The 27,929-nt window shown below is 42.2% G+C and overlaps 3 protein-coding genes across 4 annotated transcripts; 2 read left to right on the forward strand and 1 right to left on the reverse strand.

Annotated features, from left to right (window-relative positions):
* Nucleotides 1-4,900, reverse strand: pho (phoenix). The gene is made up of 5 exons (XM_035178559.2): nt 4,469-4,900; nt 4,107-4,395; nt 3,889-4,016; nt 3,106-3,148; nt 1-3,020 (listed from the first exon to the last, which is right to left on the reverse strand). The coding sequence occupies exons 1-5, from the start codon at nt 4,645-4,647 to the stop codon at nt 366-368; spliced, it is 3,294 nt and encodes a 1,097-aa protein (XP_035034450.2). The 5' UTR covers nt 4,648-4,900; the 3' UTR covers nt 1-365.
* Nucleotides 4,698-9,595, forward strand: c15h11orf54 (chromosome 15 C11orf54 homolog). 2 transcript variants are annotated; one of them, XM_035178561.2, is made up of 9 exons: nt 4,698-4,716; nt 5,504-5,607; nt 5,701-5,799; nt 7,336-7,409; nt 7,512-7,613; nt 7,741-7,917; nt 8,235-8,384; nt 8,461-8,577; nt 9,303-9,595. In XM_035178561.2, exons 2-9 carry the CDS (start codon nt 5,541-5,543, stop codon nt 9,474-9,476), a joined length of 960 nt encoding a protein of 319 aa, XP_035034452.2. In that variant the 5' UTR covers nt 4,698-4,716; nt 5,504-5,540; the 3' UTR covers nt 9,477-9,595. The 2 variants fall into 2 exon arrangements, with proteins under 2 accessions (XP_035034452.2, XP_035034451.2); XM_035178560.2 differs by lacking the exon at nt 4,698-4,716 and having other exon boundaries at nt 5,441-5,607.
* Nucleotides 9,596-12,059: 2,464 nt separating this feature from the next.
* Nucleotides 12,060-27,795, forward strand: akap10 (A kinase (PRKA) anchor protein 10). Its single transcript, XM_035179153.2, has 15 exons — nt 12,060-12,307; nt 14,765-14,812; nt 15,275-15,451; nt 17,281-17,772; nt 18,965-19,063; nt 19,158-19,242; nt 19,407-19,530; nt 20,475-20,611; nt 21,680-21,824; nt 22,232-22,393; nt 22,620-22,729; nt 23,980-24,062; nt 25,530-25,582; nt 25,764-25,856; nt 25,949-27,795. The coding sequence occupies exons 1-15, from the start codon at nt 12,286-12,288 to the stop codon at nt 25,952-25,954; spliced, it is 1,836 nt and encodes a 611-aa protein (XP_035035044.1). The 5' UTR covers nt 12,060-12,285; the 3' UTR covers nt 25,955-27,795.
* The last annotated feature ends 134 nt before the right edge of the window (nt 27,796-27,929 follow it).

The following is a 27,929-nucleotide window of genomic DNA, read 5'->3' on the forward strand; positions in this document are numbered from 1 at the left end:
TTTGTCTTTTCAAAATATATATTTCTCATTATGTGAACATATACAATCCTGCATTGTGCAGAAGTCCTACTAATATTGAACATTTAAATGTAGGAAAATAAAAGGCGTTTCTTCTTTCCAAAATAAACATTTCTCAGTCGTTTCTCAACGGAGAGTAAAGTTAATCCCAACTCAAAAAAGGTCAAAAGGGGTGTTCGTAAAAACGCTTTGAAAACAAATACATTTAAAAAAAGTCACTGTGAAAACGTCACCACTTAATAGCCTCATTTACATATTTTTCCACATTCAGTCTAAAAACACTGACAGCTTCATGTGACAAATACAAAAGTTGTTGTGTGTGTTAAGAATAAAGTCTCCTGGTCAAACTACTGATCTGTGTATAAGTCTTCACTTGGATCATAAAGTTTTGTCTTTGCCCGTTTGTTTTTCTTATTTTTCTTGACTCTCACAGCCTCACTTATGACTCCAGGAGTCTGTGCAGACGGGGAGACATTGTGAGGCACGTTCAGCGTTTCCTTCCTCGTTTTGGCAGAAACGTCACGAGTCTCTTCAGCGCTGTGACCACAACTCTCCTTTCCGGCCGACTGTTTGCCCTTCTTCTTGAGTGAAACTGAACTGCAGGTTTTCACTGGCGCTCCTCCTGATACCACACTGTCAGTGGCAGGTGTCAGACCCTCTTGTATCACATGGTCCGGCTCAGATTTACGCTTTTTGCTTTTCTTCTTTCTTAAAACCACAGCCTCATCAGTTTGAGAATACCCCGCATCGTCCGCACTTTCTAATCTTTCCTCGGCGGTCAACAGCTCACTTTCATTTCTCTTCGATTTCTTTTTTCTCTTTACCCTCGTCTCAGTGGCATCAGGCAAAGGACTCTCGCACGTTTCATTCGGTTCTTCAAAATCCTGCTCACGATATTTCTGCACACTCTCCTCCACCTCGGACACCTTTCTCTTCTTTTTCTTCTTCCTGGCCCCATTATTCGATTCCTCCACATTCCCAGCCGTTTCTGCTGATTCAGTCTCTGGAGCACCAGCGCTGACACCAGGCTTTTTTGCGGCTGCAGAGTTTGAACAAGGCGAGCTTTGTTCCTCGTGCGTCTGAGCCTCTTTTTCCTCTGCATCAGCAACGAGGAAGGAAGAGGTCCTCTTCTTTTTCCGCACAGACACCGAATCATGGCTTTGTGCCACAGCGTCCTCTGAGACAGCTCTGCTAAGTATTTCACTCTTTTTCTTCTTCTTTTTCTTTGTCACAGATTCAGCCTCTCTGTCATCAGAGTCTTCCTTTGTTTTCTGGGAAGGATCTGCATCATCAACCTTTTCTTTTTTGTTAGGAGTGCAATAAACATCTACACCCTCTGAGGTGCTTTCCCTCTTCTTCGTCTTCTTCTTCTTCTTAGTCAAAGGTTCAGCATCTTTGTCATCAGAGCCTTCCTTTGTTTTGTGGGAATGATCTGCATCATCAACTTTTTCATTTTGGTTAAAAGTGCAAGAAATATCTACGCCCTCAGAGGTGCTTTCCCTCTTCTTCTTTTTCTTCATCACAGACTCAAGAGCTCTGTCGTCTGAGCCCCCCTTCATTTTCTGGGAATGATTTGCATCATCAACCTCAGAAATGCAAGAAATATCTAACCCTTCAGAGGTGCTTTCCCTCTTCTTCTCCTTTATCTTCTTCTTCTTCACTGTACTCGTTTCAGTAGTTACATCATTAGACAAGCTTGAATTTGCATCATCTTTGGCTCCGACTTCTGTGTCCTCCTGATCAGCCGACGGCCGTTTCTTTTCATGCTTTTTTCTTTTCTTTTCCAAAATGGGTTCTAATTTTTCCTGAGTCGATTCTATATTTTCTAAACAATCTCCTGTTTCCTCTAACTGCCCCCCTGACCTCAGAGGTAGATCTGAAGTCATATTCAACGCTTCTCCATGTTCTTCCACATTTACAATCTTTTCTTTTTTCCCTTTTTTCTTTTTTGTCAGTATCTCACCATCATCCTTTAGTGGCTCTGAAACGACGCTTGCCTTTAACTGCTCATCATCGTCAACACCTCTTTTCCCCTTTTTCCTTTTCTTCTTCTTCTCCTCGCCACCATTCACCACGTTACATGTCAGTGATGGCTGAGATTCCGTCTCCACTCTCACGTCAGATTCCATGTTTGCACCCTCCTCCTGTCCATCTTCCCCTGCTGCCGGCTTCTTTTTTCTCCTCTTTTTCGTGTGTTTGGAATCTGGAATGTGTCTCTCCTCCTGTCTCGCTATGACATCATCATGTGATAAGTTCTCGAGCTCGTCACAGGTCTGCGTCGCCGGAGGCTCTGCTCGATTATCCTCCGTAGGGCTGGGAGTCTCTCCTGCCTCCACCTCCACAGATCTTGCAGCATGCAGACCCCCTGGATCTTCCTGACTCTGTCCCCTTCTTTCATCATCTCCTTTTCTCTTCTTCTTCACCCAGGTTTCATTGCACACACTCTCATTATCAGTGCCACTTACAGCTTCTGGGAGACTTTGGGGAAGACTCTTGCTTTCAGGTTGGTTCTCTGCCTGTTCCATCTGGGAGAGATCATCTGCGATGAAAACATCAGCTGGGGGCTCTGTTACATTTAGTGATGCTTCTCTGTCCTTAACTGTATCTTGGAGTCTTGGACTTCCCTGTAGCTCAAGTGTATCACAATATGTAGCATCACTATCATCACACAGCTCCTTCTCACTTTCTTTCCCTTGAATATATTTCTGGTTTCCTGTGGTTAGATATCTCTTTCTTGTTGGCGTTTCACTATGGGCCAGAATGCTTTGAGAAGGAACTTCACCATCAGAGTCCTCTGTATTTGACAAAAGCCCTGTACTCATTGATATCAACGCTTTAGCCGGTATTTGATGTTGCATTGTCTTTTGTCTTCCTTGTGAAGCTTCTTGACCTTTACTTGCGTTCCTCTCATGATGATTCACGTTGCTGCCTCTCGTCTCCGGAGTTTTCTGAGGTTGTGAGTGCTTTGTTTTTGATGGCACAAAAACAAAACGTTTCCTTTCCTGTAAGATGAGAAAATGCAAAATGAGTTCACACTAAAAAAGCGATTTGAAATCCATTCTTTATTTGTGTTAACAGGAATCTTACCACGACTTTGATGTCCATACTCTCTGACCCTTCTTCCTCGTCTCTATAAAACAATGAGTAAAACAAGTTTTATTTGTATAGATAGCAACATTTAATTCAGTTTAGAAATAAAATTAGACCAAAATAAAGGATAAGAGGGAGTAAAACCTATCAAACTAGATTTGCCACCCTGTGGTTGTATGCCTCCATCAAGGTGATGCTAATTTGTGTCAAATTTGAAAATATTCTTTTGAAATAACAGCTTGTGAGGTCACAGCGACCTTAAGCTTTGAACACCCAAATGTAATTACTTCATTCTTGTGCCAAATTTGAAATAGAAATCTTGTTCACAAGAACGGAACGGGAAAAAACATAACATCTCTGGCCACTGGCTGTCACCAGCATGTAGGCACAAATTTAACAACAAAAATAAATAAGAAAATAAAGAACTTATGGCCTTTTATAAATAAAATGAAAAGCCAGGTTAAATATGTAGATTTATATCAACACTTTGAGCTGCAATTAGATCTCCTGGTGGACTGTTCAGAGCATTAAGACTGAAAACTGCCTCATCAGTCATTAATAGGAACAACATTTGACAAATATTTTTAAACCTTATATTAATTATGTGTAACTGTTCGCTGACATCAATCTTTTTTAAATGAAAGGAAGGAGACTGATGTTGCTGCAAGGATCTCAGTCTTAGAAGATAAGAGTCTATATCTGGTAGTGTTCATGCATTTAAGCTGCTTTAAAAATAACACTTATACAACTCTAAATATGCCCGATTATGGCTGGACTTACTCTGACAGCGGGGATATGCTCCCCCCTTCCACATCAACTGTCGGTAAGGATGAGGGCAGATCATCTCCTCCATGACGACCCTGCTGCAGTTCTTTGACACATTTAAAGAAGCCTCCCATCGCATGATACTGACAAAAATAAATAAAAAAAAGGAGTTCAGCACTAACTCACAGGATTTATTACAGCAGGTATCAAAAGCATATGGAGGCAGTGCTTACATGAAGGGCTGTGTTGTGCCGCGCAGATAACAGAGCACTGCTGGGCCTCTTCTCCGAGAGGAAAGGGAAACTGTACTGTGGCAGCGTGAATCTCTTCCTCCTCGTCCCACTCTTCCCTTTGCCAGTTTTGGACTCTCCTTCGGAGGAGGATGATGATGAGGAGTCTTCTTCCTCTAGCTGTCTGATGGATGCTGGCTGTGACCTCAGGCTGTTGGACCGCTTTCTTCTTCTTGACCGCTCAGCCTCAGGCGCAGGTTTCTGAGTTATGAACAGGCTGTCTCCTGAATCACTGAGGAGACACAGATACAGTCACAATGCAGGATGTTACAGGAGCTGATTCCTCATGTGAGGGACATCCTTACCTTTCTTCTTCAGCTGGGTCATTAGATACTTGTGTGTTCTGTCCCGCCAGATATCGCGAGATCTCCTTCACATAGTCTGGAGGGGACGTTTCCAGTGCAAGGTGGCAAGACTCCGGCGATGGAGCTTCTACAAAACCCGCTGACTGAGTGAACTCCAGAATTTTACGCACTCTTTTCATTGTGGAGCTCTGAGAAAAAAGCTGCGATCTAGGAAGTGGAAGTTTTCTTTGGAAGGAAACAGCACGAGGGTGAAGCGTGATGCTGTAAAAACTTGGATTGTTTCCTTTTAAAAGTCTGCTGCAGATGCATCGTAAAAATATTTACTCTTCATCTCGCTTGTGCCTTATAACGACGCGTAGCCGCGTCAAAACAAAGGCAGACAGACAAGCAACCCATGTGTGCGCAAGAGAACCAGGAAGTGATTATACCCACGTGACTCGTCATATGACCAATCAGGGAAGAGAAAATGGCCGAAGTGATAGATAGAAACAAGAGGGTTCACTCTTTTCTACTTCCGCTTTCGACTTCACCGATTCCCTACAAATTATTTTCTCTAGGCTTAAACCAATGAACGTGACATACTCATCCACTGATGAAGACCGTTTGATGAGAGCTCAGGAATACGCCCTGAGCTCAATGGCATGATAAACAATGGAATCACGTTTTTTAAATATATATATATATTAGTTATTTATCTTGTGAGCACAAGTCTTGATTTTGTGAGCACTAGTAATTATCTTGTGTGCACAAAATAAAATAAAAAATAGCATTTGGGGATGCATTGTTGAAACAAAATTATAACAATTTGATTTCTACAAATGGTTCTAAATATAGCCATAAAACATTTTAAAAAATGGGTTGTACTGGCCTAATAAGTTATTACACAGAATATGTTTATTAACTCACAATGCATAGACGATCAACCAGTACATAGGATAGGGACCATCTTGCCAGTGTTTTTACTCTTTGGTTGTAGTTAAACCAAACTGTAGCTGGAGCCGCTGTGTCAGTGACCTCCCACCTCCTCTCCTGCAGTGTCACAGTCTGAGGAGACTCACCAAAAACTGGAGTCATGGCAGAAATCAGCAGAACTGAGAGGGTCCAGCTGCACGCTCCACATCTGGAGGAGCTGCGTGGTGGTAAGAGCTCAGATCACACACACACAGGCAGCAGCCCGGGGTTAGAACAGGGTGTTCATTAACAGGGGGTCATGTGTTTCCTGCTGGTTACAGTACTGCAGACAGGACTGGAGGAGAACTTTGCAGAAGTGCAGGTGAGTGTTGTGGAGTGTCCAGATCTCACCAAAGAGCCATTCCACTTCCCTGTCAAAGGTAAGAACACACCACTACTACTACTAATACTACTACTACTACTACTTCTACTTCTACTTCTACTATAAACTCAGTTTCCCAGCAAAGACTCCATGTCATCCATGTCTCAGAGCTTTGTCTGTAGCCCCCCACCTCCTGTTGCTGCTTTGTAAACCCATCCTTCTGTTCTGTTCCACCTGTTACTACAAAATGCTCCGAGTTTCCACCAAAAACAAACCCGCAGACATCACATTGCATCAAAAATCATCAGTCTGCCCACACCCACAATCTCAGACATGAACGACAGAGCCCTCACACGTGTAGCAGTCACCATAACAAATGACACCTTAATCACCACTTCACATTCCTGTCATCCAGACAGAGGAACAGAATAAATAAACTTAATAAACTGCCTCTGTGAATATGACATGTATGTACAGGAGGGTTTATGGTTTATGTTTCATGTGTTGTACTGTCCTACCTGTGGGTTGCTTGTGTTGTAATGTGTCTACTAATGTCTAAACTCTACTACTACTACTTCTACTACAGTTATTTTATATACCACAGTCTGCACAGCTGCCAATAAATAATGCATAAAAATACACATCTAGATATGAGAGATGTGAAAAACCTCTAGTGAACGCTTCACATGTGCATTTAGTCCGCTTCTGCACAGTTTGATACTTTATGAAGCATGAACTTTGAGTTGTTGTTGGATTTGAATTTCAGATTGTGTATTGAAACTAGGGCTGCAAGATATATCAAACATTTATCGTCATCGCAATATCAACGTGCGCGATATACATATAGCAAAAATAACACAATGGTGTTCCATGTGCCATGCATTCATGCTCTGCATGTCAATATATTTGGCCAATAATAAATTAACGATAGTCAGAGTCGGAAGAGAATAAGAAGAGAATAGAGAGAGAACAGAGAATTACGAGCCGCCTCCATCAAATCTCACTCGGCCTCCTCCAACTAAATTCTACTGTGGAAACTTCTAGTGATCACGTTTGTCCCGAGTCAAATTCATCACTGTGACCGATGATTATATTAAAGAATTGGGATTCCAGAACCTGTGGGAAAAGCAACAAAACACACATTGACTCAGCTGCTCTCTCTCTCTCTCTCTCTCTCTCTCTCTCTCTCGAAGTGCTAATTGAAACGCTGACTAAGCAAAGAATATTTATGTGTGTAACATTGAGGCCTCGCAGATGTGCGTCATGTTTATTTAGTGTTTGTGGTTTATCTGTCAGGGACAGATACACTTCACACAGACCGACCGAGAGCAGCTGTCCATAGTGTTTCTAGAGGATTCTAACATTTCTCACAACACTCGTCCCCAAAAGGGCTTTTATGACAACGCTGGGTTAAAAAGAGTTATCGATGAGAAATATAAAATATACAATAAGGCACAAGTAAAAAACATTACAGACTATACGTGGGTGCAAGATTGTTGCTGAATTAAGAAGGATTTGTTGGCTCTTTTAGAAGTAGCGAAGTTCGCAGTAAATTTCAAGTTTTTTCTTGACATCATCTCTCCTCATATTGAAGGCCTGTGCGGAAGTCCTCGAATCACTGATGTGGGCGGTGTGCCATACCTGGTTCCCTTGGTTCAGAAGCACAAGGTAGCTTCCTCCGTCACAAAAGGGCAGTGAATGCACAAACTGCATGGTGATAATGTGAAAAGACCTGTAGTCACCCAACCTGCTTTGTTGGTGTCCTTCCAGGAATACAACATGAACAGTATATCTAAAGAGCTGGAGCTGCCGGGAGCGTTCATCCTCGGTGCAGCAGCGGTTCCCTCCAGGATTGTTGGAATGAACGCAGAGGTTAATTCACCTAAAATACATCGGTGGTGAAGGTGTTTCACGCAGCTAAAAGCAAACGTGGATTTCCCAGCAGCGAGGCATCACAATGTCATTGCAAACAGTTTTTGAAATACTCTCTTTCCCACAGCTGGTGCCCGCGGTTCTCACAGAAGCGGAGGGGAGGCCAGCAGTGAACAGCAGTTACTACTCCTCCATCAACCCCGCTGACGGCCAGTGTCTGCAGGAAAAATACAGTGACAAATTCTCCGACTGCAACTTTGGACTGCTGGGTAATCTCTACGCATGTGAGGGGCAGCCTGGAAAGGTATTCAGTCGCATCCTGGTAAACTAGATCTGCAGCTCTTTGCCTCAGAGAATGAACGCTGGTGCTTGCACTGCAATTCCTTCAAAAATGCATTGTCATTATTCACTTTGTTTTTTTCCGCCAATAATGAACTTTCTGGTTATACATGAACTTAAAAAACATTATCTACGAGTTAATAACCAAGTTTTAATGCATGAACTTAAGCCCCGTCACCACACGTCCTATGCTCCTGATGTTTGAATGAATAAACATTAACAAAAGGACAGTGACTGCACACACTGACCTGCTGTGCCCTCGTCACCCCTGTGCCTCCACAGGTCATAGAGGTGCGGGCGAAGAAGAGAACAGGAGGCCACAGTCTCGTGACCGCCTTGAGGAACACTCTTGAAGGACACTACCCTGATAAAAGCCTGGCGCTCGGAGGCACCTTCATCATCCAGAAAGGGAAAGCGAAAATCCACATCATGGTAAATCACAGATGTGACACAGAAAACGAGGGACTGTCAGTTACGTGTGTCGACTAATCTTCTTGTGTTGGCTTAGCCGAGAGAGTTCTCAGTCTGCCCCCTCAACACCAACGACGAGGTCAACAACTGGCTCAAGCACTTTGAGGTCAGCGCTCCGCTTATCTGCCAGTCGGTGCTCGTTTCCAGGGATCCTGTGAGTAAAGTGTCGCAGAACAGTGACAGACCTGGTGTTAACATCCATCCTGAGCAGAGGCACAAGTGGTCAGCGCTAAGTTCAGGTCACTTTAGGAGGTGATCTGGGAGGCATGTGGCCATATTTGTTTTGCTGTCTGAACGCATAATGTGTCCTGGTCCACATATGAAGGACCACTTACTCAACTGACATCCTCTGAACTCTAACATTTCAAATGTATTCTTACTCTTTTCAGTGTCCATACGAGGATTTGTTTGCAGCCACAAAATCAACACTGATCATTACATAATGATTGATACTTTTCTTTAAGTGGTGAAATCTGTTTTTGTGGCACAGTCGCTTGTGCCGACACACACACACACACACACACACATTTACCCTTATATTAGACTCAGTTGTAAACTCAAAGACTGCGTAAAAACAAGATAATTTGATCTTTGCGAACACAAATGATTATTTAGATACAGTATAAAGCATGGAAGTGAGATACAATCACAGTTGGACACAGGAGACACATTCAGGACACAATTTAATGTCAGGTGTGAACACACTTACTCACCAATGTCCACTTGTGATCAGATCTCTCAGGACAGATGTTAATACCAGGTCTGAACGGGACCACAGATGAAACGAGATCAGTTTGTGGTGTTAGCACCCATCAGAAGTGCATTTACAAACTCAACTGTTTTGTAAAGTGTCTGTTCCTCCGCTTGCTGTTGCTTCAGGGTCTTGACCTGCGAGTGGAGCACACCCACTGCTTCAGCCCTCATGGAGAAGGTGGCCACTACTACATTGACACCACACCCGACAGTGTGGAGTACTTGGGCTACTTTATGCCTGCGGAGTTCGTCTACCGCATCGACAGACCCACAGAGACCCACGAAGTTGGACGAGACTGAAGCACTAGAGGAAATTCAATTTTTTTTCTCTTAAATCCCATTTCCCTCTCAAGATTCTTGCACATTTCTCCTCAAATAGAATCCCTAAATTACATGAAATAAAAACAACTTCAAAATTCTTTTGGCTGTTTGTTCAATGACTGCGGAAGTAAACACCAACATTTGTTACCTCTGAATTGATAGTTGATCTGGGACTTTGATACACATAGTTGCCTGCCAACTCCAGCATGATAAAAAAGCAGATCAAACCGGAAAGTTGCAGTAAAGTCTAGTTTGGTACTGATTGCCCAGGTAGAGAGGGAGAAACAAGCATTGTGTTTAACTAACTGTAGTATCCACATTGTATTATTACAGTGATTATAAAAAGTTTACTCACCCCAGGTTGTTGTGGTGTAAAAAAATGAGACCAAAATAAATCATGTCAGAACTTTTTCCAACTTTAATGTGACCTGTATTCAGAACAATTCAGCTGAAAAACAAACTGGAATCTTCAAGGGGAAAAAAATGATACTCTTGTTTCATAAGTGTGCTCACCCTTAAAGTAATACTTTGTTGAACCATCCTTTGAGTTTATGACGACATTCAGTCTTTGTGGGTAGGAGTCTATCAGCATGGCACATCTTTACTTGGAATCTTTGCCCACTCTTTTTTGCAAAAGCGCTCCAAATCTGTTAGATTGCGAGGCCGTCTCCTGTGCACAGCCCTCTTCAGGTCATCCCACAGATATTCATTGGGATTCAAGTATGGGCTCTGGCTGGGCCAATCCAAAACTTTCATCTTCTTTGATCTGGTGAAGCCATTCTTTTGTTGATTTGGAGGTATGCTGTGGGTCGTTGTGCTGAAAGGTGAAATTCATCTTCATCTTCAGGTTTGTATCATCTTCAGAGGCCTGAAGGTTTTGTGCCAAAATTGACTGGTATTTGGAAGTAAACATTACTCCCTCCAACTTGAATAAAGCCCAAGTTCTAGCTGAAGAAAAACATTCCCGGAGCCTGATGCTGCCAGCACCATGCTTCACCGTGGGTACGGTGATCTTTTGGTGACGTGCAGTGTTGTTTTTGGAATTATGTCCAAAAAATTCAACCTCGATCTCATCAGACCATAACATTCTGCCACATGCTTTTGGGAGACTTGATGGAAAAATAAAGTAGAACTCAGATGTTTTTTTTAAGGCCTTGGAAACTCTTTTGTACCCTTCTCCTGACTGATACTTTTTAACAATGAGATCCCTTTGATGCTTTGTAGGCTCTTTGCGGACCGTGGCTTTTGCTGTAAGATGAAACTGAGTTAATGTCAGTAAAATCCTAACAGATTTATTTATTTATATAACTTTATTTGGGGTTAATCAGTCACTTTAATTGATTGCCGGTGTGATTGATTAATTCTGAACACAGCCACGTCCCCATTTATAATGAATACACTTATGAAACCCCCATTATTGTATAATTTTTTTTCCCCTGAAAGATTTGTTTTTTTTTTCAGTTGATTATACGTCAAAACAAACGAGCATTTTAACAGGGGTGTGTAGCCTTATTACATCTGCCAAGGAGGTAATGTTTTCATCTGTTTGTTTGTTGTTTGGCTTGTTTGTAAATGAGATTATGCAAAAGCTATGGGATGGATTACCATGAAACTTGGAGGATGGTGCATTTTTGTTTCTACATTTTTTAATGGATCTTTATGAAAAATAAAGTCAGTCATGTTTAGGGCACTGATGTTGTGTGAATGTGTGAATTTTGGTGCAAATCCAAATAAAGATCTGGATCTAATGAATTTAAATGTGGTTTCATAAGGAGAGTGTTGGGCCTTGGTGGAGGTATGCACTCTGAGTGCCATTCTAGTTTTTTATATATGAATATATTAGAAGAACTAAGTAATGTAATCGGTCAAGTTGGAGCTAATTACAGCTACTTTACAGTTTGGTACTTTAATATATATGAAGATAAAATATTCAGTAAACACATATTTTAAGTATTTTAAAGGTTCAATGTGTAGGATTTAGGGACATCTAGTGGTGAAGTAGCATGTTGCAGCTGAATACCCCTCACCTCACCCTCCCCTTCCAAACAAGATAGAGAACCTGTGGTAGCCTTCAGTTGTCATAGAAACTCAAAAGGTGTTTTGTTTGTCCAGTCTGGGCTACTGTAAAAAACCTGACTGCCTCCGTAGAGAGGACCCGCTCCAGATGTAAATATAAAGGGCCCATTCTAGGGTAAAGAAAACAAAAATTTGTACAATTTAGATGAAACACACTAGTGAAAACGTCACTATTATTATTTTATATTCAATTTCTGCCAAAAGATCCCTTCCTGTAAATCAGTCAGAGTAACTCGATTACTTTTCATCACTGACACCCACTGTCCAAAAGCACAGATTGTGATATTACAATAAAAGGAAAATGAATAATACCAAACTAAAAAATGTTCATAGAATAAATCAGCACATGTAGAGATACTAAGGAACTGAAATCTGAGTGTGTGCAGCCATATTTAATTTAAGAGCAGTGTTGGTGGAGGCCTCTGCTCACTTGTTCATTCAGAAACAGCGCCCTCTTCTGACCAGAGCGGGTAAACGCATCATTTCCCACAATGCTGCTGCGGCACCAGCCCGGAAGTAGGACGTTTATTGACAACATGGCCGTTGAACTGGGCTCGGATTTGGAGCAAATTGGGATTTGACAGCGGGGCCGCGACAACACGCCGTTCCCTCGCCGGCAGCGTGCGGGACAGATGCTTTTGAATGAGGGGAGCCGCGGAGGCACGGGCCGGTGTCAGTGAGCCGAGGAAGCGTCCGGAGCGTGAAACCCGTCATGTCGTTTTTCAAGAGGAAAGGTGAGGAACCAGCTCCTCTCTGGGGGGCTGCGACGTCACCGGCGGCTCGCAGCACCCGGAGCCCGGCTTACCGCTCCCAGATTAGTTAGGAGTGATGCGACCGAGGCCGCGGCCGCGGGGGAAGCCGCTGTGGACGTGGTGGTTTCCGGGGAAGCGTGTTTTCCTGCTGCCGCTGCTCTCTGCAGTCACACGGCTAGCTTAAGCCTGGGCTGGCCTCTCTATCCTCCCTGTCATGTCCACGCCAGTGCTAAGCCTGGGCGGCGGCACATCTGTCAGAGGGGCTGCCAGCTGCTTACTTGCATCCCGGTGACTGCTTAAAATACAATTAAAACCGTTTTAAAACACCCTGCGAGCAGCATTACCTGCGTTAGCCCCAAGCTGTGCTGTAGCTGCAAGCTAAGGTAGCTTCATCTGAACACTTGCTCACTGCTTCAGTCTGAAAAAGCTCACACCTGCCCGTCGTTTGTAAATAAGGCATCAGTAAGAACAAGACATGTGAGGTCCTTATCAGGAAACGTCAGCTAGCAAGGGATGTGTCCAAGTGGTCAGCATCATGCAGTGCTCATTGGATTGAATGAGAGCAGGATCAGCAACCTGATCAGGGGGTAATCTTCACTGTTTAGGCTACTTAATGGTATAATGGCCACTGCGCTGCTTCATTCTAAGTCATGGAGTTTGTGCTGAGGTGCTGAAACCCAGTGGAGCTGATGTTGCAAAATGCATTCTGATAATATTGTGATTTCTAGTCTGGATGACCATTCAAAGGGCTTTACAGTACAGTTTTGCCATTCACTAATTCACACACACATTCAGTGTATCACTTTCTCTATCCACCATACACTGCCAACAGTGTGGGGTTCAGCATCTTGACAATTTACGGAGTGTGGGGGGGACTGGAATTGAACCACCGAGGTTGAATGAACCGTTTTACTCCTGAACCCCCCCCCCCGTTACTCTCACATCCTACTCCAGTAGGTACAGTGTGATTTTTCATCCCTATAATAATTAATCCAAACAGAACATTATTACTTTCATGATTATAGGATTTACTGCCTGGCTGTGTGTTAGACTAGAAGCTCATTGAGAAGCAATGAGAGTATTCAAATAAGAAGCACTGTAAACACCATATATATTTCCACTGCCCCAGGTTACTGACAACTCGTATTTTGCTTTGAGTGCACAAATAGGATAGAAATAAGTGAAGAGACAGTGATTGTGACATGGATTTCAGTTGAACTCTCCTTGTGTTTCTTCAGGAAATCCGGCTCCACTTTTTTTCTAAAAACAGTGAGATTAGTAGTTTCCCTCCTTTGAGGCTACACTTGTGAAAGCAGCTGACACAGCAGGGCCCCAAAATGAGGAATTATTCGAGAGTGCTCTTATAACTCTCTGAACTGAGATCACACACACACACACACACACACACACACACACACACACACACACACACACACACACACACACACACAGAGGACCGACAGGAAGAGAGGGGTTTCCTTGGGATAGGGTTGGCTGGTAATGAATCCTAAAATATAGTTTGACTGATGAATGAATTAACTTAGAACAGTGGTTCTTAAAGTGGAGGGCATAGAGCCACTGCATGGGGGGCATGGATGACTGTAGATATACCCCAAAAGTTTGATGATGCTCTCACGTGTTGACCTTTACCTCATTAAAACTCAATTTGGGTCCTTTTTTACGAATTGCTTCCCCTATCATTGTTTATGATTGATAAACAAAATTGTGGTGTGGGGAGGTTTGCACTTTTTGCAACTTCTGAAGGGAGGAATGTGAGAAAAAGTTTGAGAACCACTGATTTAGAACAAAGACAGCCGGTGTTTTCATGTACGATGCTTCAGATCTGTGCAGCAGAGGTTGTTGGACCGTGGACTATTTAAAAGTCACAGCCCTTTTCTGTGACAGCCTACCATTGCCAGTTTGTCTTTCCGAAAGAGCATCTTCTGTACCATTTCCCCCGGCCTCTCTCAGTCCATTTCGTATTGACAGTGTTTGAAATTGATACTCTGAGAGCTTGATCTGAAGATATGAATGGTGAGTCAGTCTGATGAGTGTTTGCCTCCAGGCACAGAGCTTAGGAATGGCGTCGCCATGTATTGTTTCTTTTACAACCACTGAGTCGTAGACGGCTTCAGGTGTATGTTGTCTGACAGGCCAGATCTGAGACCAAGGTCACAAATGCTGACGTCAAGTGTAAAAACATCCTCAGCCTCCCTATTTATCTTCACAGTTGCTTTGTATTATTTCCCTCACTCTGTCATTATGTATCTATATAATGTGTCCGAGTCTTTCCGGTGACATCACACTAACCCTTTTACTTTACCCCTCCATCAATCTCGTCTTTGTTTTTTTCCCCTCGCTCTTCTTGCCCTGTATTGTGAATCAAAATGTTGTGTGCTTCTCCCGTTACAATCCTGCTCTCATCTTTCTCCCTCACAGCCAAAAGCAAAGAACCTGAGAAAGTAACCGATGCTAAAGTCAATAGAGGTGAGTTCATAATTACCACGGTAATAAGGTTATGAAAGTGTTTCACTATGTTGTTGAATTAATAATCCTTTGTTTAAGGACTTATGATATGATTGGGTATTTAATATCAGATATTGTAATTATTATCAGTGCAATGTTTGACTCTTGCCCAGATGTGATACAGATATTTAACCATCTTAGGGGATTCAAACAGCTATTTGCCTGAAGTTATGAAGTCACAAGGAACAAAATTGACCTCAAGCTATCGAGAGAAACACATGCACTGTTGTCTTCAACATCCCACACCCTGAGGCCTCTGAGCAGTAACTTTGAGCTCTTTCAAAAAAAAAAAAAAAAACCTTCACTAAAAAGACCTTTTCATGAAGTCACACTGATGTTATACATCCAGGCCACTCAGAACTTTAACATTGCTGTGCTCTCTTTCTTCTTTTGCCATCCCCCGTCCTCCACTCCCAACTCCAGCCAGCCCTGACTCTCCATCGTTAGGACTGAGGAACCATGCCATCCAGGAAGCTGCGGGGCCCAGCCATGTGGCCATCAATGCCATCTCTGCCAACATGGACTCCTTCGCCCGCGGCCGCACCGCCATCCTCAAGAAGCAACCGAGCCACATGGAGGCTGCGCACTTTGGAGATCTGGGTACAGAGACTGAATTTAGATGTTAATATGCAAAGGACTAATCAAACATTTGATAATTACACTTAATAACTCAATAGTTTGTGTTATAGATGGAAAATTAGATGTCAGATTCTATTTACCTTATGGGAACAATTAGGTTTCTTGTAGTAATGTTCTCTGACTGAGTGTAACTCTTGCATCACAAACCAACCGTCTTGTGCAAGTGTCAAACAGTCCATTAATCCTGTGTGAGACACTTGTGTGACGTCTTGCATCAGTTTTGATGAGCAGCCAAACAATCCAAAGCCCGTCGATCAGGCTGACATATCCTTGCAGTCTCCTAATGTGGTTACGTGCTGAAGAAATGTCTCCTCCCTTTTCTAAGAAGGGATCTAAAATTAGATTCTGTGCATGGATGGCGGGTGCCATGATGCGTAGTGTGGCTGAAATGTTGAATGACGGCAGTGACAGGAACTGTACGAGCGAGTTGTCCGGAGAATTCCTGAGGTGGAGTAACCTGTGCTGCAGCCCGGACCACATGGTCTGGGTGGAACTCGCTGGGCACAAGTGATAACAAGTTTCAATGTCAGTTTGCAGGCAGCTGTAGCAGTTTAAACATGAGCTGAGACTAGTGGACTTATCAGTATATTCGCAGTGAGAACCACAATAATCTTATGGTTTCCATGGTGTTGTCTTGATAGCAGTTTATTTTGCACGGGTTGTTTTGAGAGTCGCAGTGCTCAGTATTCAGGCAGCCTTGACTGTATCATCTCAAGGAGGAAGGTGAAAAGCCAACGTTTTGTTTTCAAAGAGCAAACACAATACCACAAAGCTTCAGCCCACGCTGCAGTCCAACTACAGCTGATGAGCTCTGAATCATAATCCGTTTTGGGTTTGTTGTCTGTGTGTGTGTTGTCTCCCTTGCTTATTTTGTTTTCTAGGATTGTGTGTGTGTTTGTGCTAGCAGTGCGCCCGGATGCCGGATGCTATTCAAACATAAAGTAATTATTTCAGTTAAGTCAAATATTGCAACACCCTTACAGGATTCAGGGTTTTCCCCCAGTGTTCAAATGTTTGGAAACTGTCAAAGGGGCGCAGTCAACGTGTGACCACTTCATACTCCCACGAGTGACACGACGGACAGGACACATGATGCTGCTGCTGTGTGGTTCTGAAAAGTTTGTCTGGGTTAACTCATTTGTGAAATTGCATAGTCTAAGGCCACAGGGAGCTTGAAATTCAAATATAAGTATCTCTGAGTTTGAATTCAGCTCACGTCAGCCTTCAGCCTGCACCAAATTTTAAGAAGCTGAACTGAGAAAAATCCACCTTTTATCTTCCATTGCTTGTGCCAGCTCCCATCAATGTGCTGCACATTCTATCTTCCATCTGTTTTGAAAATTGAAAGCTGTAAATAATAGAAAGTGTGGTGCTCAGTCTGCAGTTATATTTCACTGTCCGTTGTGAATTTAAAGCCAGTGTAAATCTCATGTGAACAGCAATGTATCTTGTTAACTCATCAGTGCTAATATTTAATCTGTTATTATAGATTTTATTTAAATACATGAAATATACAAAATACTAGTATTAAAGTTGTCTTTTTGTAATTAAAGAGTTATTTTGAATGGAGATCATTCACATTCAATTACCTCAAGGTGATGGCATTTGTTCTATGCAGTTTTATAAAGCATCAAGGTTAACGCAATATTCCATTATCTTCAAATGTGGTATACTGTATGACCAGAAATATAGTTTTGAAAATATAAATATGCTCCTGAAATCTACAATGTACATTTCTAAAACATATGTCTTCTAAGTTGATCGCTCAGTTGTGTGTCTGTTTGTTTCAGGTCATTCCAGTGTGAACTATCAGCCGCAGGAGACCCGCTCTCGACTATCCAAGACGGTGGACCAGGTCCTGCGGGACAATGTGGCGATTCCACACTATATGCATTTCATGGAATTGCAGGGCGCAGACCACCTGGTTCGGTTCTGGTTGGAGGCCGAGAGTTTCCGCTCCACCAGCTGGTCGCGAGTCAGAGCACACAGTCTGAATTCTGTCAAACACAGCTCCTTGGCCGAGCCCGTCCCCGCCTCGCCAGATGGCTCTGAGCTCCCAGCGACGGCCTCTCACACACCCAATGCCCTCTCGCGGGATAGTAGCACCGAACGTCCGACGGTGCCATCGGAGTGGCAGGACTCCTCCAGCACGGAGGCTGGCCTGAGACCCGGCACCCCCCGAGCAGACACACCCAGCAGGCAGGCCTCCTCCAGGACGGGGACTCCCTTCAAGGTGCAGTCTAACAGTACCCTGCAGGAGCTCTCTGACAAGCTCATGAAAAGTGAGTCTGCTTTAAATCATCCTTTTTTATTATTATAAGCTTTAAATACATATTGGATTTCTTACATTCATTTAGGATGTTTCAAATGCGGAAAGTTAAGTTTCACAATTCTTCAACAAAGAGACCTATATTATACATTTTGTTAACTTGTGTACTTCAATTATCCAAAATGTTTTCAACAATGTTCAAACTCATATCTGCTTTCCCTGTGGCTTTGTCCATCTCTGCTGGAACCTCCGGGTCAAGTGATGTATGACGATGGAAAAACACTCTTTTAGCCAGTTAGCCATTTTCCTTCCACTGTTTGTGTTGGTCCCTCATATTGGATCATTCATTGCTGTTTGCTGCGTAACATGAATTAATCTTTAAAACATGACCTCATCCGTGAACATGATCTGTGCCTGAGACACGTCTGGTTGATTTTCATTGGCAATGGTGGTGAAGACAACTCCCATAATCCCATGCTGCTTCACAATGGGGAAAAAAAGGAAAAGAAAAGGACAATGATGTCAAATTAGGTCTTTTGTTAATGTTTTGATTGTGAAACCCTAGTGGCAGAAGTCGCATATTGTACTTTTAATACAACTCAAATGACACAAAGGAAAAATATGAGAGGCTGCTTTCCATTGATTGACTTAAATTAAGATGTTTACATTTTTGACAATTTTGAGTAGCTGAAAGCAAAGATACAGTAAATGTGCTTCGATTCACCTGATAATAGAAATATATATATATATATAATTCCCTTATAATTACCACAGACTTGGTGAATAGATTATGACGCATATAAAAAATGTGTCATTCAAGCTTCTGTTAAGTAAATGAAATAATTGTGAAGATGCAGATTGATACATCTAGTGATAAATATGACTGTTGTTCCTTTAATTATTTATATGTTGTGCCCTCCTCTTCTACAATGTTTTAATGAAGCTGGACTGCAGAATTGGCACCACCACCTTCTGTAATATTCACATTAATATTCACATTAATTTGTCATTTCTTTTAACTGAGTGTTATTCTGGACCTTTTGTTAATACCTGTGCTACATTTGGATGGAAACTTTCCTATTGCCTGGGGATGGTTGAGAGAAACAGTTTTTCCCTCTTTAAAAGTTTCTGCTCTCCATAAGCATCACTCCAACCCATCGTGTAGCATCACTGGATGATCAGCTGTTTGCCTCTGTGTGTTTCAGGTATAGAGAAAGATGCAGTCACCATCTTCACCAAGTTCATCTCTCCAGACGCCGTGAGGCCCATCCCCGTCACAGAACCCTTCAGAAATGACATAGTCGGTAAGATACCGATGCTGCCAGTAGGAATCCAAGGTCACCAAATTTTAAATTGTATACTGTTGTGTAGTAATACATCTGTCCTTCCTCTGTGCAGCTAAGATATGTGGAGAGGATGGCATGGTGGACCCAAACTGCTTCGTTATTGCACAGTCGGTAGTGTTCGCCATCTTGGAGCAACAGTGAGTGTCTGTCTTTTCATTATCCAGAGGAGTTAATACATTACACATCTCCTCATCACCATGTTTTGACATTAAAGTGACACTGGTGTTCTTTTTGTCATTTTTCCACCTCGACATCCACAGTAGCAGCTGCTCTCATCTTCCACTTGCCCTTTCATTTCCAGGCACTTTAGTGAATTCCTGCGGAGCCATCATTTCTGTAAATACCAGATTGAAGTGTTGACAAGTGGCTCTGTGTTCCTGGCTGACATCTTGTTTTGTGAGTCTGCTCTCTTCTACTTCTCTGAGGTGAGTGAGCTCGGTGTCTCTCAGAACATTATGTATTTCATTCCGGTATTTATCATCACAAACACATATCCACATATATTGTTTGAAGAGCGTGTTGATAATATGTGCACTTGGGTGAGAATATTCTGTTCAGCTATTTCTACCCATACGAAACACTCAATGTCTCCCTAAGTGCTCTGTTTTTTCGGCTTCACCAGCTGTGTTTTTACTAAAAAAAGTGTTTACTGGGTGAAAAAATACTGTTGCAATGCACTTTGTAATAAGCCCAATATTCCGGGTGATGTTCTAAATATCTGCCACCATCAGGCATTTATTTAAAATTACGTTGTAGCAGAAAGGCTTCAGGAAGTCAGATTATATATATATAAAGCATCTGTCTAATAATTCCAGAAATCTCTTTCTCTATGTGGAAAGCATATCTCAAGAACCATTCATCTTTATAATCTTCACACTTGACATGTGTATTTTTAAGGGCCCAGGGAAGGAAAGTGTCAAATTTGATGCGACTTGGACGCGTGATACAATCAATGTTCATAAACTAAACATAAACAGGCCACCAGCGCTCTGTAGCAGCGGCGGCTGAGACTCAATCACAACAACAGCTCGTTCACGACAAGCACAATTTATCCTCCAGTTCAGCTTCACTGAACTTGCTCATTGACATTATTATTATGATTTGGCTCTTAAATTGAACTGAATCTTTTATTACAATCGATTCTTTATTTTGCACTTTGTAACCTCGTTTAGACAAGTGCTATACAAATAAAGTTATTATTATTATTACTATTATTAATACAATTATTAAACAGGTGAACAGATCTCTGTGCAGCAGTGGCTTCAGGGTTCTATGGAGTCCAGCAGCTGGTCTTTACTAAAAATTTGAAACACTGACATCTTAAAAACACGCTGACTGTGTATTTGCTCCTCGCTCTCATCCCCTGTAGTACATGGAAAAGGAGGAGGCGATGAATGTACTGCAGTTCTGGCTGGCAGCAGACAACTTCCAGAACCAGCTAGCAGATAAAAAGGGCCAGTATGACGGCCAGGAGGCTCAGAATGACGCCATGATCCTCTACGACAAGTAGGTGTTCCGTCTGCTGCTGCTGTTTCATTAAACCATTGCTGATGCTTTTACACTCATTCCGTCACCGCCGTTTAGAAAGACTTTATGAAAATTGTTAATTCATTCGTCTTCTGTTGTCTTTTATGAAAAAAACAGCAACTTGGCAATCCACTAATTAGCTCCTATCCTGCGTTGGCAGCAGAGAACAGTCTTGCACCACTTTTAACTTTATAATGTGCATTAAGTATTTATACTAGTTCATCATTTTAAGCGAAAGCCCCTCACTGTTCTTAACACATGTAAAACTCCACACTCTCCATACTTGTCCTTACTTAAATATCTGTTCATCACTTTTAGTGTTTTACAACTGCTGCTTCCGTTCTGGTTGTGTAATTGACATTTTGCTCTTGGATGCTGTTACTGTGGCTCAATGATCCCACGGGTATCACTATTTCATCTCAGATCATATTCTGTATGTTTGATTCACTTGAATGCACCTGTAATAGTAGCCTGGTACCAGGTAACACGAAGGAAGGCAGACTTAGTTGAACTTGCTTTATTTATTTTTTTTGCATGTGGGTAATAATTTTCTCCAGTATATATTAATCATATTGTAATCAGAAGGTGAAGGTCAGTTTCTTAACTCAGTTTAATTAATTGATGATTGATGCCCAGTCTTTAATTGGATGATTCGTCTACAGCCTTTAGAAATCGTATTAATGTGTAATTCTGTCTGCTGAAAGCTTTGTATAGGACACACACTATCTATAATAATACAGAACAGATGACAAGACACACACATCATTTTTTTCTCCTCTTTTCTTCCATTTCTTAATTGCAATCCCTGAGGTTTTATCTTGGCCTTTGTTTCATTAATAACGTGATTCAAAAATCCACTCAACCAGCCCACTGACCTGCTTCTTCAGCATCAAAGTTTTCCAGAGCCACACAACACCCTCTGTCCTTTATATGGAATGAATGAATAGGAATCTAATTTTAAGATACTCCTTTTTGAAGCCTCTTCAAAATGTTATTGTGATTTCGGCAGTGATTCAAATCTTAATCATCGCGCTGTTTCCTCTTCAGGTATTTCTCACTCCAAGCCACAAACCCTCTGGGCTTCGGCGACTCGGTGCGGATGGAGATAGAGTCGAATATCTGCCGAGAGGGAGGGCCGCTCCCCGACTGTTTCACCACTCCACTCCGACAGGCCTGGACGACAATGGAGAAGGTCAGATTCTCTGATAGAGACCAAAAAAATACTTTTTAACAGTTACCATGGGACCTGAGAGAATTGCTTCGACTCCAGGGTCATTCTCTACCAGGTTACTACCTTATCTTCACCTGTGTACGCGTAAATAATTCTTGGACTCCGATATTCCTTCATATATGTCGTGCTTGACAAATTTGATTCAATATGAGCCTAAAAAGTTATAATAGGATCCTAAAGCTTTTGTGTTGTAAGACACTGACAAATTGTCCCATTACACCACTGACACATGCACCTGTGTTGCAATAATGAAACAAAAGCTCAACAGGGTTGTTAGCACATAAAGGTCAGTAACACACCCCTGTAACTTGTAACCTTGGAAGCTCATAATTTTCTAACAGAGTTCACCCTGTTTTGCATCTGCTCAGGTCTACATGCCAGGCTTCCTGTCCAGCAACCTTTACTACAAATACCTGAGTGACCTCATCAACTCGGTGCGGGCGGATGAATTTGTGAATGTCAGCGCTCCAGGTCAGAGCGGGCTCGCGGACAACAACCGCTCGAGTTCAAATGTCAGCGAGGCCTCACAGGTGACCCCCAAACTTGAACCCACATCTTCAACCCCTGAGGGGACGTTCCCCTGTCTGCTGACATTTAGACCTGCTCCACCTCATTACATGAATGATGAAGATATTTTTTTTGTTAATACCAAAGGGTCATGATCAATCATGTTGTTTAGTTGTCTCCTGAGGGGGAAAAAAAAGGAAGTTACCTGAAACGTAGCTTAACGTTCACTTCATGGTGTCTTCCCTACAGCAAGGAGCCAAAAGGGCAGCGATAAAAATCCTGAAAAACTTCGATGAGGCGATCACCGTGGACATCGCCAGCCTGGACCCTGAGTCCTTGTACCAGCGGCCGTATGCTGGGTGAGCTTTGTGTTCCTTTCCTGTCACATGGGTGAATACAAGTCATCAGAAGAATAGAGATCAAGCCAATCCCCCATTAAAATGCTGCACACACTTTGGATCATGTAGTGGTGAAATGAACGAGAGCCTATTCAGACCTGGTATTAACACCAGTCCTGAGAGTTCTGATCACAAGTGGATAGAGCTAAGTATGTTTTTAACACCTTGTATTAAAATATGTCTCCTGTCCCCACTATTGATCGTATCTCAATTCCCTGCTCTTTATGCAAATAACCACAAAGACCAAATTAGGCTGCTTTTACCCAGTTTGAGTTTATAGATGAGCCCGATGACTGTGTGTGTGTGTCTGTGTGTAGGTGCGAGAGGGAGAGAAAGAGACAGAGGGCGAGAGCCAGCGTAGTCAGGAGGGACTAAATGAATAAATGTGCGCAGCTATGAAGAAAGATTTGACTAATTTAATGTCAAACTTAATGTGGTGATCAGTGTTGATGTTGTGACCTCAAAGAGTGAGTAGCATCAAAATGCTGTTTTACCTGTCGTGGGTCAGAGACATCAGCTGAGTGGGAGGTCCTTCATATGTGGCTCAGGACGGATTTGCATTAGAACACAGCGAAAAGATGTTGGTTGCCTGAAATTAGAGCTGACCACTTGTGATCGGGTCACCCAGGACGGATGTGTATACCAGGTCTGAGAGCCAGTGGCAGTCTGACCCATCAGAAATCAATCCAAAACTTCTGGTTTGCTTTGTTTAAAGGGGTCAGCTCAAAAGAGAAAACATCATGTGATTTGTGTCTGATTGGTTCAAATATTAGAAAACACAAATTTTTATCACATCCTAAAATGTACTTTTAATAGATTTAACTTTTTCTAATTTATCTTTAATTCTCCCTCAAATTAGTTTTTGTTTCCCTTTTCTTTTATGTTTCTCTTCTTTATGTCCCTTTGATTGCTCTCACTGCCGTTTCGATTCAATGCTTGTATCCATCTGGTTTTTATTGACTCTGCCGCAAAGTGTTTTATGAGTGTGCTTTGAAAAATCCTCTAGAAATATAACTCAAGAGAATAATCTTGTTGAAAGACGAAGCCGGGGTCCCTTTTTACTACCCCTGCCTCCACTGAAACTGCAGTGATGGAATGGATACACATTATCAGTAGTGTTTGAATGCTGCTGTGTGTGCCTGAGGCTCAGCTTTGTCCCATTCGCTCTGTGTGCTGTCTTCACCCGTCTCCTCTCCTCTTGTCCTGCTCAGGAAGATGACGTTCGGGAAGGTGAATGAGCTGGGCCAGTTTATCAGGGAGGCAGAGCCCGAGCCGGATGTGAAGAAATCCAAAGGCAGGATACACTGAAACCTCTCTCGCTCTCTCTTCTCTACCTTCATCCATATCAATATTCTCTCTTTGTATCTGCGCCCTCACTCTGTCATATTTTATCTCGTTCCTCCGTTCAGTGAAAAACACCTACTCTGTGCCCATGAATATAAACCTCCTCTAGTGGCTGCGTCTATTCTCCTTACAGCGTATTGTCTTCTGAAATATTTAAATATATTCCCTCTGAGGAAAATCACTCAGAGGCTGTGAAACTACAGAAGAGTATCGGGGCAGGCATAAAAAGGGAAGAGGAAGATTATTTATTTATTTATTTTTATTTCAAGAAAGTGGAACTCAATCAGAGGAGAAATACAGTATATGTGTTTTTAATTTTGCGTATTGAGAATAATGTTCAAGTTTGAAGTCAGACTTTCAAGAATTTAATAACTACTGTCAGCTGATTTTACTGCTGCTGCAAAGTGCCTTATGTAGATGAATTAGTGCAATTGTTCTTCAGAATCGGTAACAAAGAAAATCTTTCTCTTTTAGCACATTATCACAGTGTGGGAATCGGTATTAGAACCTTCAAGGGGATGCAACCGAAAATGGTTTTAAGATGTAGAAACTAGACGAGCTTGAAAGACGAGGCTTCATTTGTGTAAACTGAAATAGCTGCTAATGGACAAATGTAGGCATATCGATGGTTACACTTACACTTCCAGATGTAACACTCTGGTAACTCACTCCAACAATCTCGGAGCCCGTCGGCTGTCATCTAATGATAAATTGCCTCTGAGGTCAGTGGCCAATATTTTTGGGCTTCCGGTGTAAACAGCGGATATCTGAGCCGTGACTCCAGCATCCGTACTGTTTACAGTCCAACTGGTTTCTGTTATCACACTAACACATCGAACGTTTGTAACACAATAACACAAACAGCGATACTTTTTGTAGGTGTTTTAGGTCCAGATGACATTTTGTCTAATCTCTATAAACAGCTATCTGCATATGAAACCAGACAAGTTAATAAGCAGATGCATTTTTGTCAGTGTGTCCCTCCTCTTTTGCTCCTCAAATGTGATTGGTTAAACAACAAACTGAAACCAGAACGCTTCAGACTTGAAAAAATCTTGTCCCTGCATATTCACACACAGAATCTGTTAGTACAGATTACTCTTCTTACACAAGGAGTTTACTTCATCCTCAAAATGTTATTATATATACGTTATTCACTAAATGCAAAATATTATAAATCCCCCTCTTTTTGTTTTTTGTAAGCTGGGTATGAATAACTAGTTAAACTCTTAACAGCAGAGTCTAACAAAGCCTGACATGCCTAAATGTGTCAGGATTTAACTCACCTAGATTTAGTTTAATTTTGTCCCCTTTTGACTCCTTTATTTAAATCTAAATAATTTTGTTTATTTTGTTTATTAAAAAGAATAGGCCCTGATATGTCCAATTCCTTCCCTCTGCCTCTCCCCTCATTTAGGCTCCATGTTCTCTCAAGCCATGAAGAAATGGGTCCAAGGCAACTCCGATGAGGTGAGGCAGCAAAATGTAAAATAATCATGAATGATTCAGTGGTCTGAGGCGCAGAGCGAGCCTCTCAAGGGTATTGCATTCAAATTGGCTGTGTGACGTCACTCCATGACTTATGATTTATTGAAGAATATAGATAAAAGTCTGTGTTGAATCCAAGTTATTGATTGTGCTGTGACTCAAGGCCCAGGAAGAGATGGCGTGGCAGATCGCCAAGATGATCGTCAATGACGTCGTCCACCAGTCAAATCACGACAGCCCCGGCAAGGCCACCAAGGTACAAACCCTCGCTCAGTATTCCTGCTCCCGTGCACCGATGGCCGCAGCTCTTCTCTAAGTTGTTTTATTTTTGATTTTGTCTGTCTGCAGTTATGACCCGCTAAGAAACCAAAGGAACGTCACTCCCTGCGGACACTGGCCAGACAGTGACAAAGCGTGCTCTGGGTTCACCCTGCAACAAACTGCATTACTCTGAGAGCGAACAAGGCTTTTCTATCACCTCCCTGACCACGTCTCTGTGCGCGTATGTATGTATGTATGTATGTATGTATGTATGTGTGTATGTGTGTATGTGTGTGTGGTTGTGAGCTCAGTTGTGTGAATGTTCAGGCATGGGCTAGTGGAAAACTTGAAGTAGATAATTGTTTGAAGCTTCCAACTCCATACCACTATAAAGGTTCATGTGTAGTGAAAAGTAAAAGCAGCGCAGAGAGCGTGCGTCCGATTGGAGGATTTCGCTCCTCAGGATGGGAACCTCCACCGTGACGCTGGAGGAAAAGAAGCAGCATTATCGTCCGGACTGTCGCTGTGCGGCTGCAGCCATAGTGTTTGTACAATGTCTCATCTCGGACCTATGGAGGACGTATCAAAGACTGAATGACCCACACTCCCTGGTGACACGCCCACCCACACCTTTTAGAAGCATTCCTTGTTTTTAGATGAAAACCTTGTGTAAGGCTCAGCTAGTGAAGACGGAAAAATCACCGGTTTGGAGCAATGTACAGTTTTTGTTTTTGCATTTGCTTCCCCTCAGCCTGCCCTGGAGTAGTTCTGTTTTGCTGCTCCCTCACATGAGCTGTCCTTACCGTGGCTGTTAACTGTTCGTACTGTAGAACATGTGGAACTGTGACAATGAAACACGAGAGGATCTGATACAGTTCTTGGACTTCCTATGTTAACCTCCTGGCACCTTCATAGAGTGTAGAAGAAGAAGAAATACTCCATAATGTACTTAAAATGCTCCGGTCGTGTTGGAAAACTCCAAACTCCATGTTCTAAATGTTTTTACATTTTCTGGTTTACCCCATATATCAACGTTAGTCCTTTTTTATGATGATCGCAGCTTTTTTTCTTTTTCTTGCATCACTAAAACAAACATCCGTGATAACCAGACTGTTCAACTGGAAAGTGTGCTCAATTAATTCAACTTTTTTATTTTATTTTTTAATTTCTTTTGAGCCTTACCAAGATGTGGAACCAGAAAAGACTCTTGGTACTATGTACCACTAATGTTTTCTGACATGTACATGTACGTAATCTATAATATATTTAAAATTGTGTTTGATTTAAATACAGATATTATGAAACGTTCCGTCTGTCCTCATTTTTGTTTGTACGGTATTGTATTTTCAGCCCACTGCAGGCCGTGGTTATGTCGACACAGAACGTCGATGATGTTAACAGGCTGATTTTGTTTTTAAAAAAAAATAACGTTCAAAAAAGTATTGTAGTTAAAAATGTGGTTAGAGTGGCACGCTCTGTTAAATAGGAGGACTCGTATTGACTCTGGCCATGAGGGGGCGACATTTGCTGTGTTGCTATGGTGTGTTCACCAGAGGAAGGACCTTGATGACTCAGTATATTGTTTCGGAGTTTACTTTCAGTCAGTGCGTCTCACACAGGCCCAGCTACATCCACGAATTGTAAGATACAACTCATCTCCAAGGGCTGAACGTCACCATGGTTACAGTTTAGTTCTATGAAGCATTTACATTCGATTCATTCCTGTTTTTAAGGATCTGACTGTTGAAGTCATGTCTTGCTGTTTATTAGTTATTGACAGTTTAGTGCTGTTTAACATGCGCTTCATTAGAACACTAGCATTTCTCCCAATCGCTGAATTCGACAGACGTTGACTTTGTTGCAGTTGGATGTATTTAAAATGTACAGTTAAACCTGCTGTTAATGAATTACTGATAAATATTATACAACATTAATCATCTACATTTTCATAACTTTCACCACATGCTGCTTATTCTTCATTCCAGACTGAGGCGGCCTCCACGTGCAGGGGCAACGCCCACCCCCACGCGAACCAGCCCCTGTTCTGAGCTCTGATTGGGTTAGAGGT

Source organism: Hippoglossus stenolepis, chromosome 15 (genome assembly GCF_022539355.2).
Source record: "Hippoglossus stenolepis isolate QCI-W04-F060 chromosome 15, HSTE1.2, whole genome shotgun sequence".
In the NCBI taxonomy this organism is placed as follows: Eukaryota; Metazoa; Chordata; class Actinopteri; order Pleuronectiformes; family Pleuronectidae; genus Hippoglossus; species Hippoglossus stenolepis.

Excerpts from the sequence above, each read along its gene's own strand:
- pho (XM_035178559.2), bottom strand. The coding sequence starts at position 4,647 with ATGAAAAGAGTGCGTAAAATTCTGGAGTTCACTCAGTCAGCGGGTTTT. Across the intron at positions 4,017-4,106 it reads GGCACAACACAGCCCTTCAT|TATCATGCGATGGGAGGCTT; the intron begins GTAAGCACTGCC and ends TATTTTTGTCAG. Across the intron at positions 3,021-3,105 it reads GTATGGACATCAAAGTCGTG|GAAAGGAAACGTTTTGTTTT; the intron begins GTAAGATTCCTG and ends CTCATCTTACAG.
- c15h11orf54 (XM_035178561.2), top strand. The coding sequence starts at position 5,541 with ATGGCAGAAATCAGCAGAACTGAGAGGGTCCAGCTGCACGCTCCACAT. Across the intron at positions 7,614-7,740 it reads TTGTTGGAATGAACGCAGAG|CTGGTGCCCGCGGTTCTCAC; the intron begins GTTAATTCACCT and ends TCTTTCCCACAG. Across the intron at positions 8,578-9,302 it reads TGCTCGTTTCCAGGGATCCT|GGTCTTGACCTGCGAGTGGA; the intron begins GTGAGTAAAGTG and ends CTGTTGCTTCAG.
- akap10 (XM_035179153.2), top strand. The coding sequence starts at position 12,286 with ATGTCGTTTTTCAAGAGGAAAG. Across the intron at positions 20,612-21,679 it reads GCCATGATCCTCTACGACAA|GTATTTCTCACTCCAAGCCA; the intron begins GTAGGTGTTCCG and ends TTTCCTCTTCAG. Across the intron at positions 25,583-25,763 it reads TCCAAGGCAACTCCGATGAG|GCCCAGGAAGAGATGGCGTG; the intron begins GTGAGGCAGCAA and ends CTGTGACTCAAG.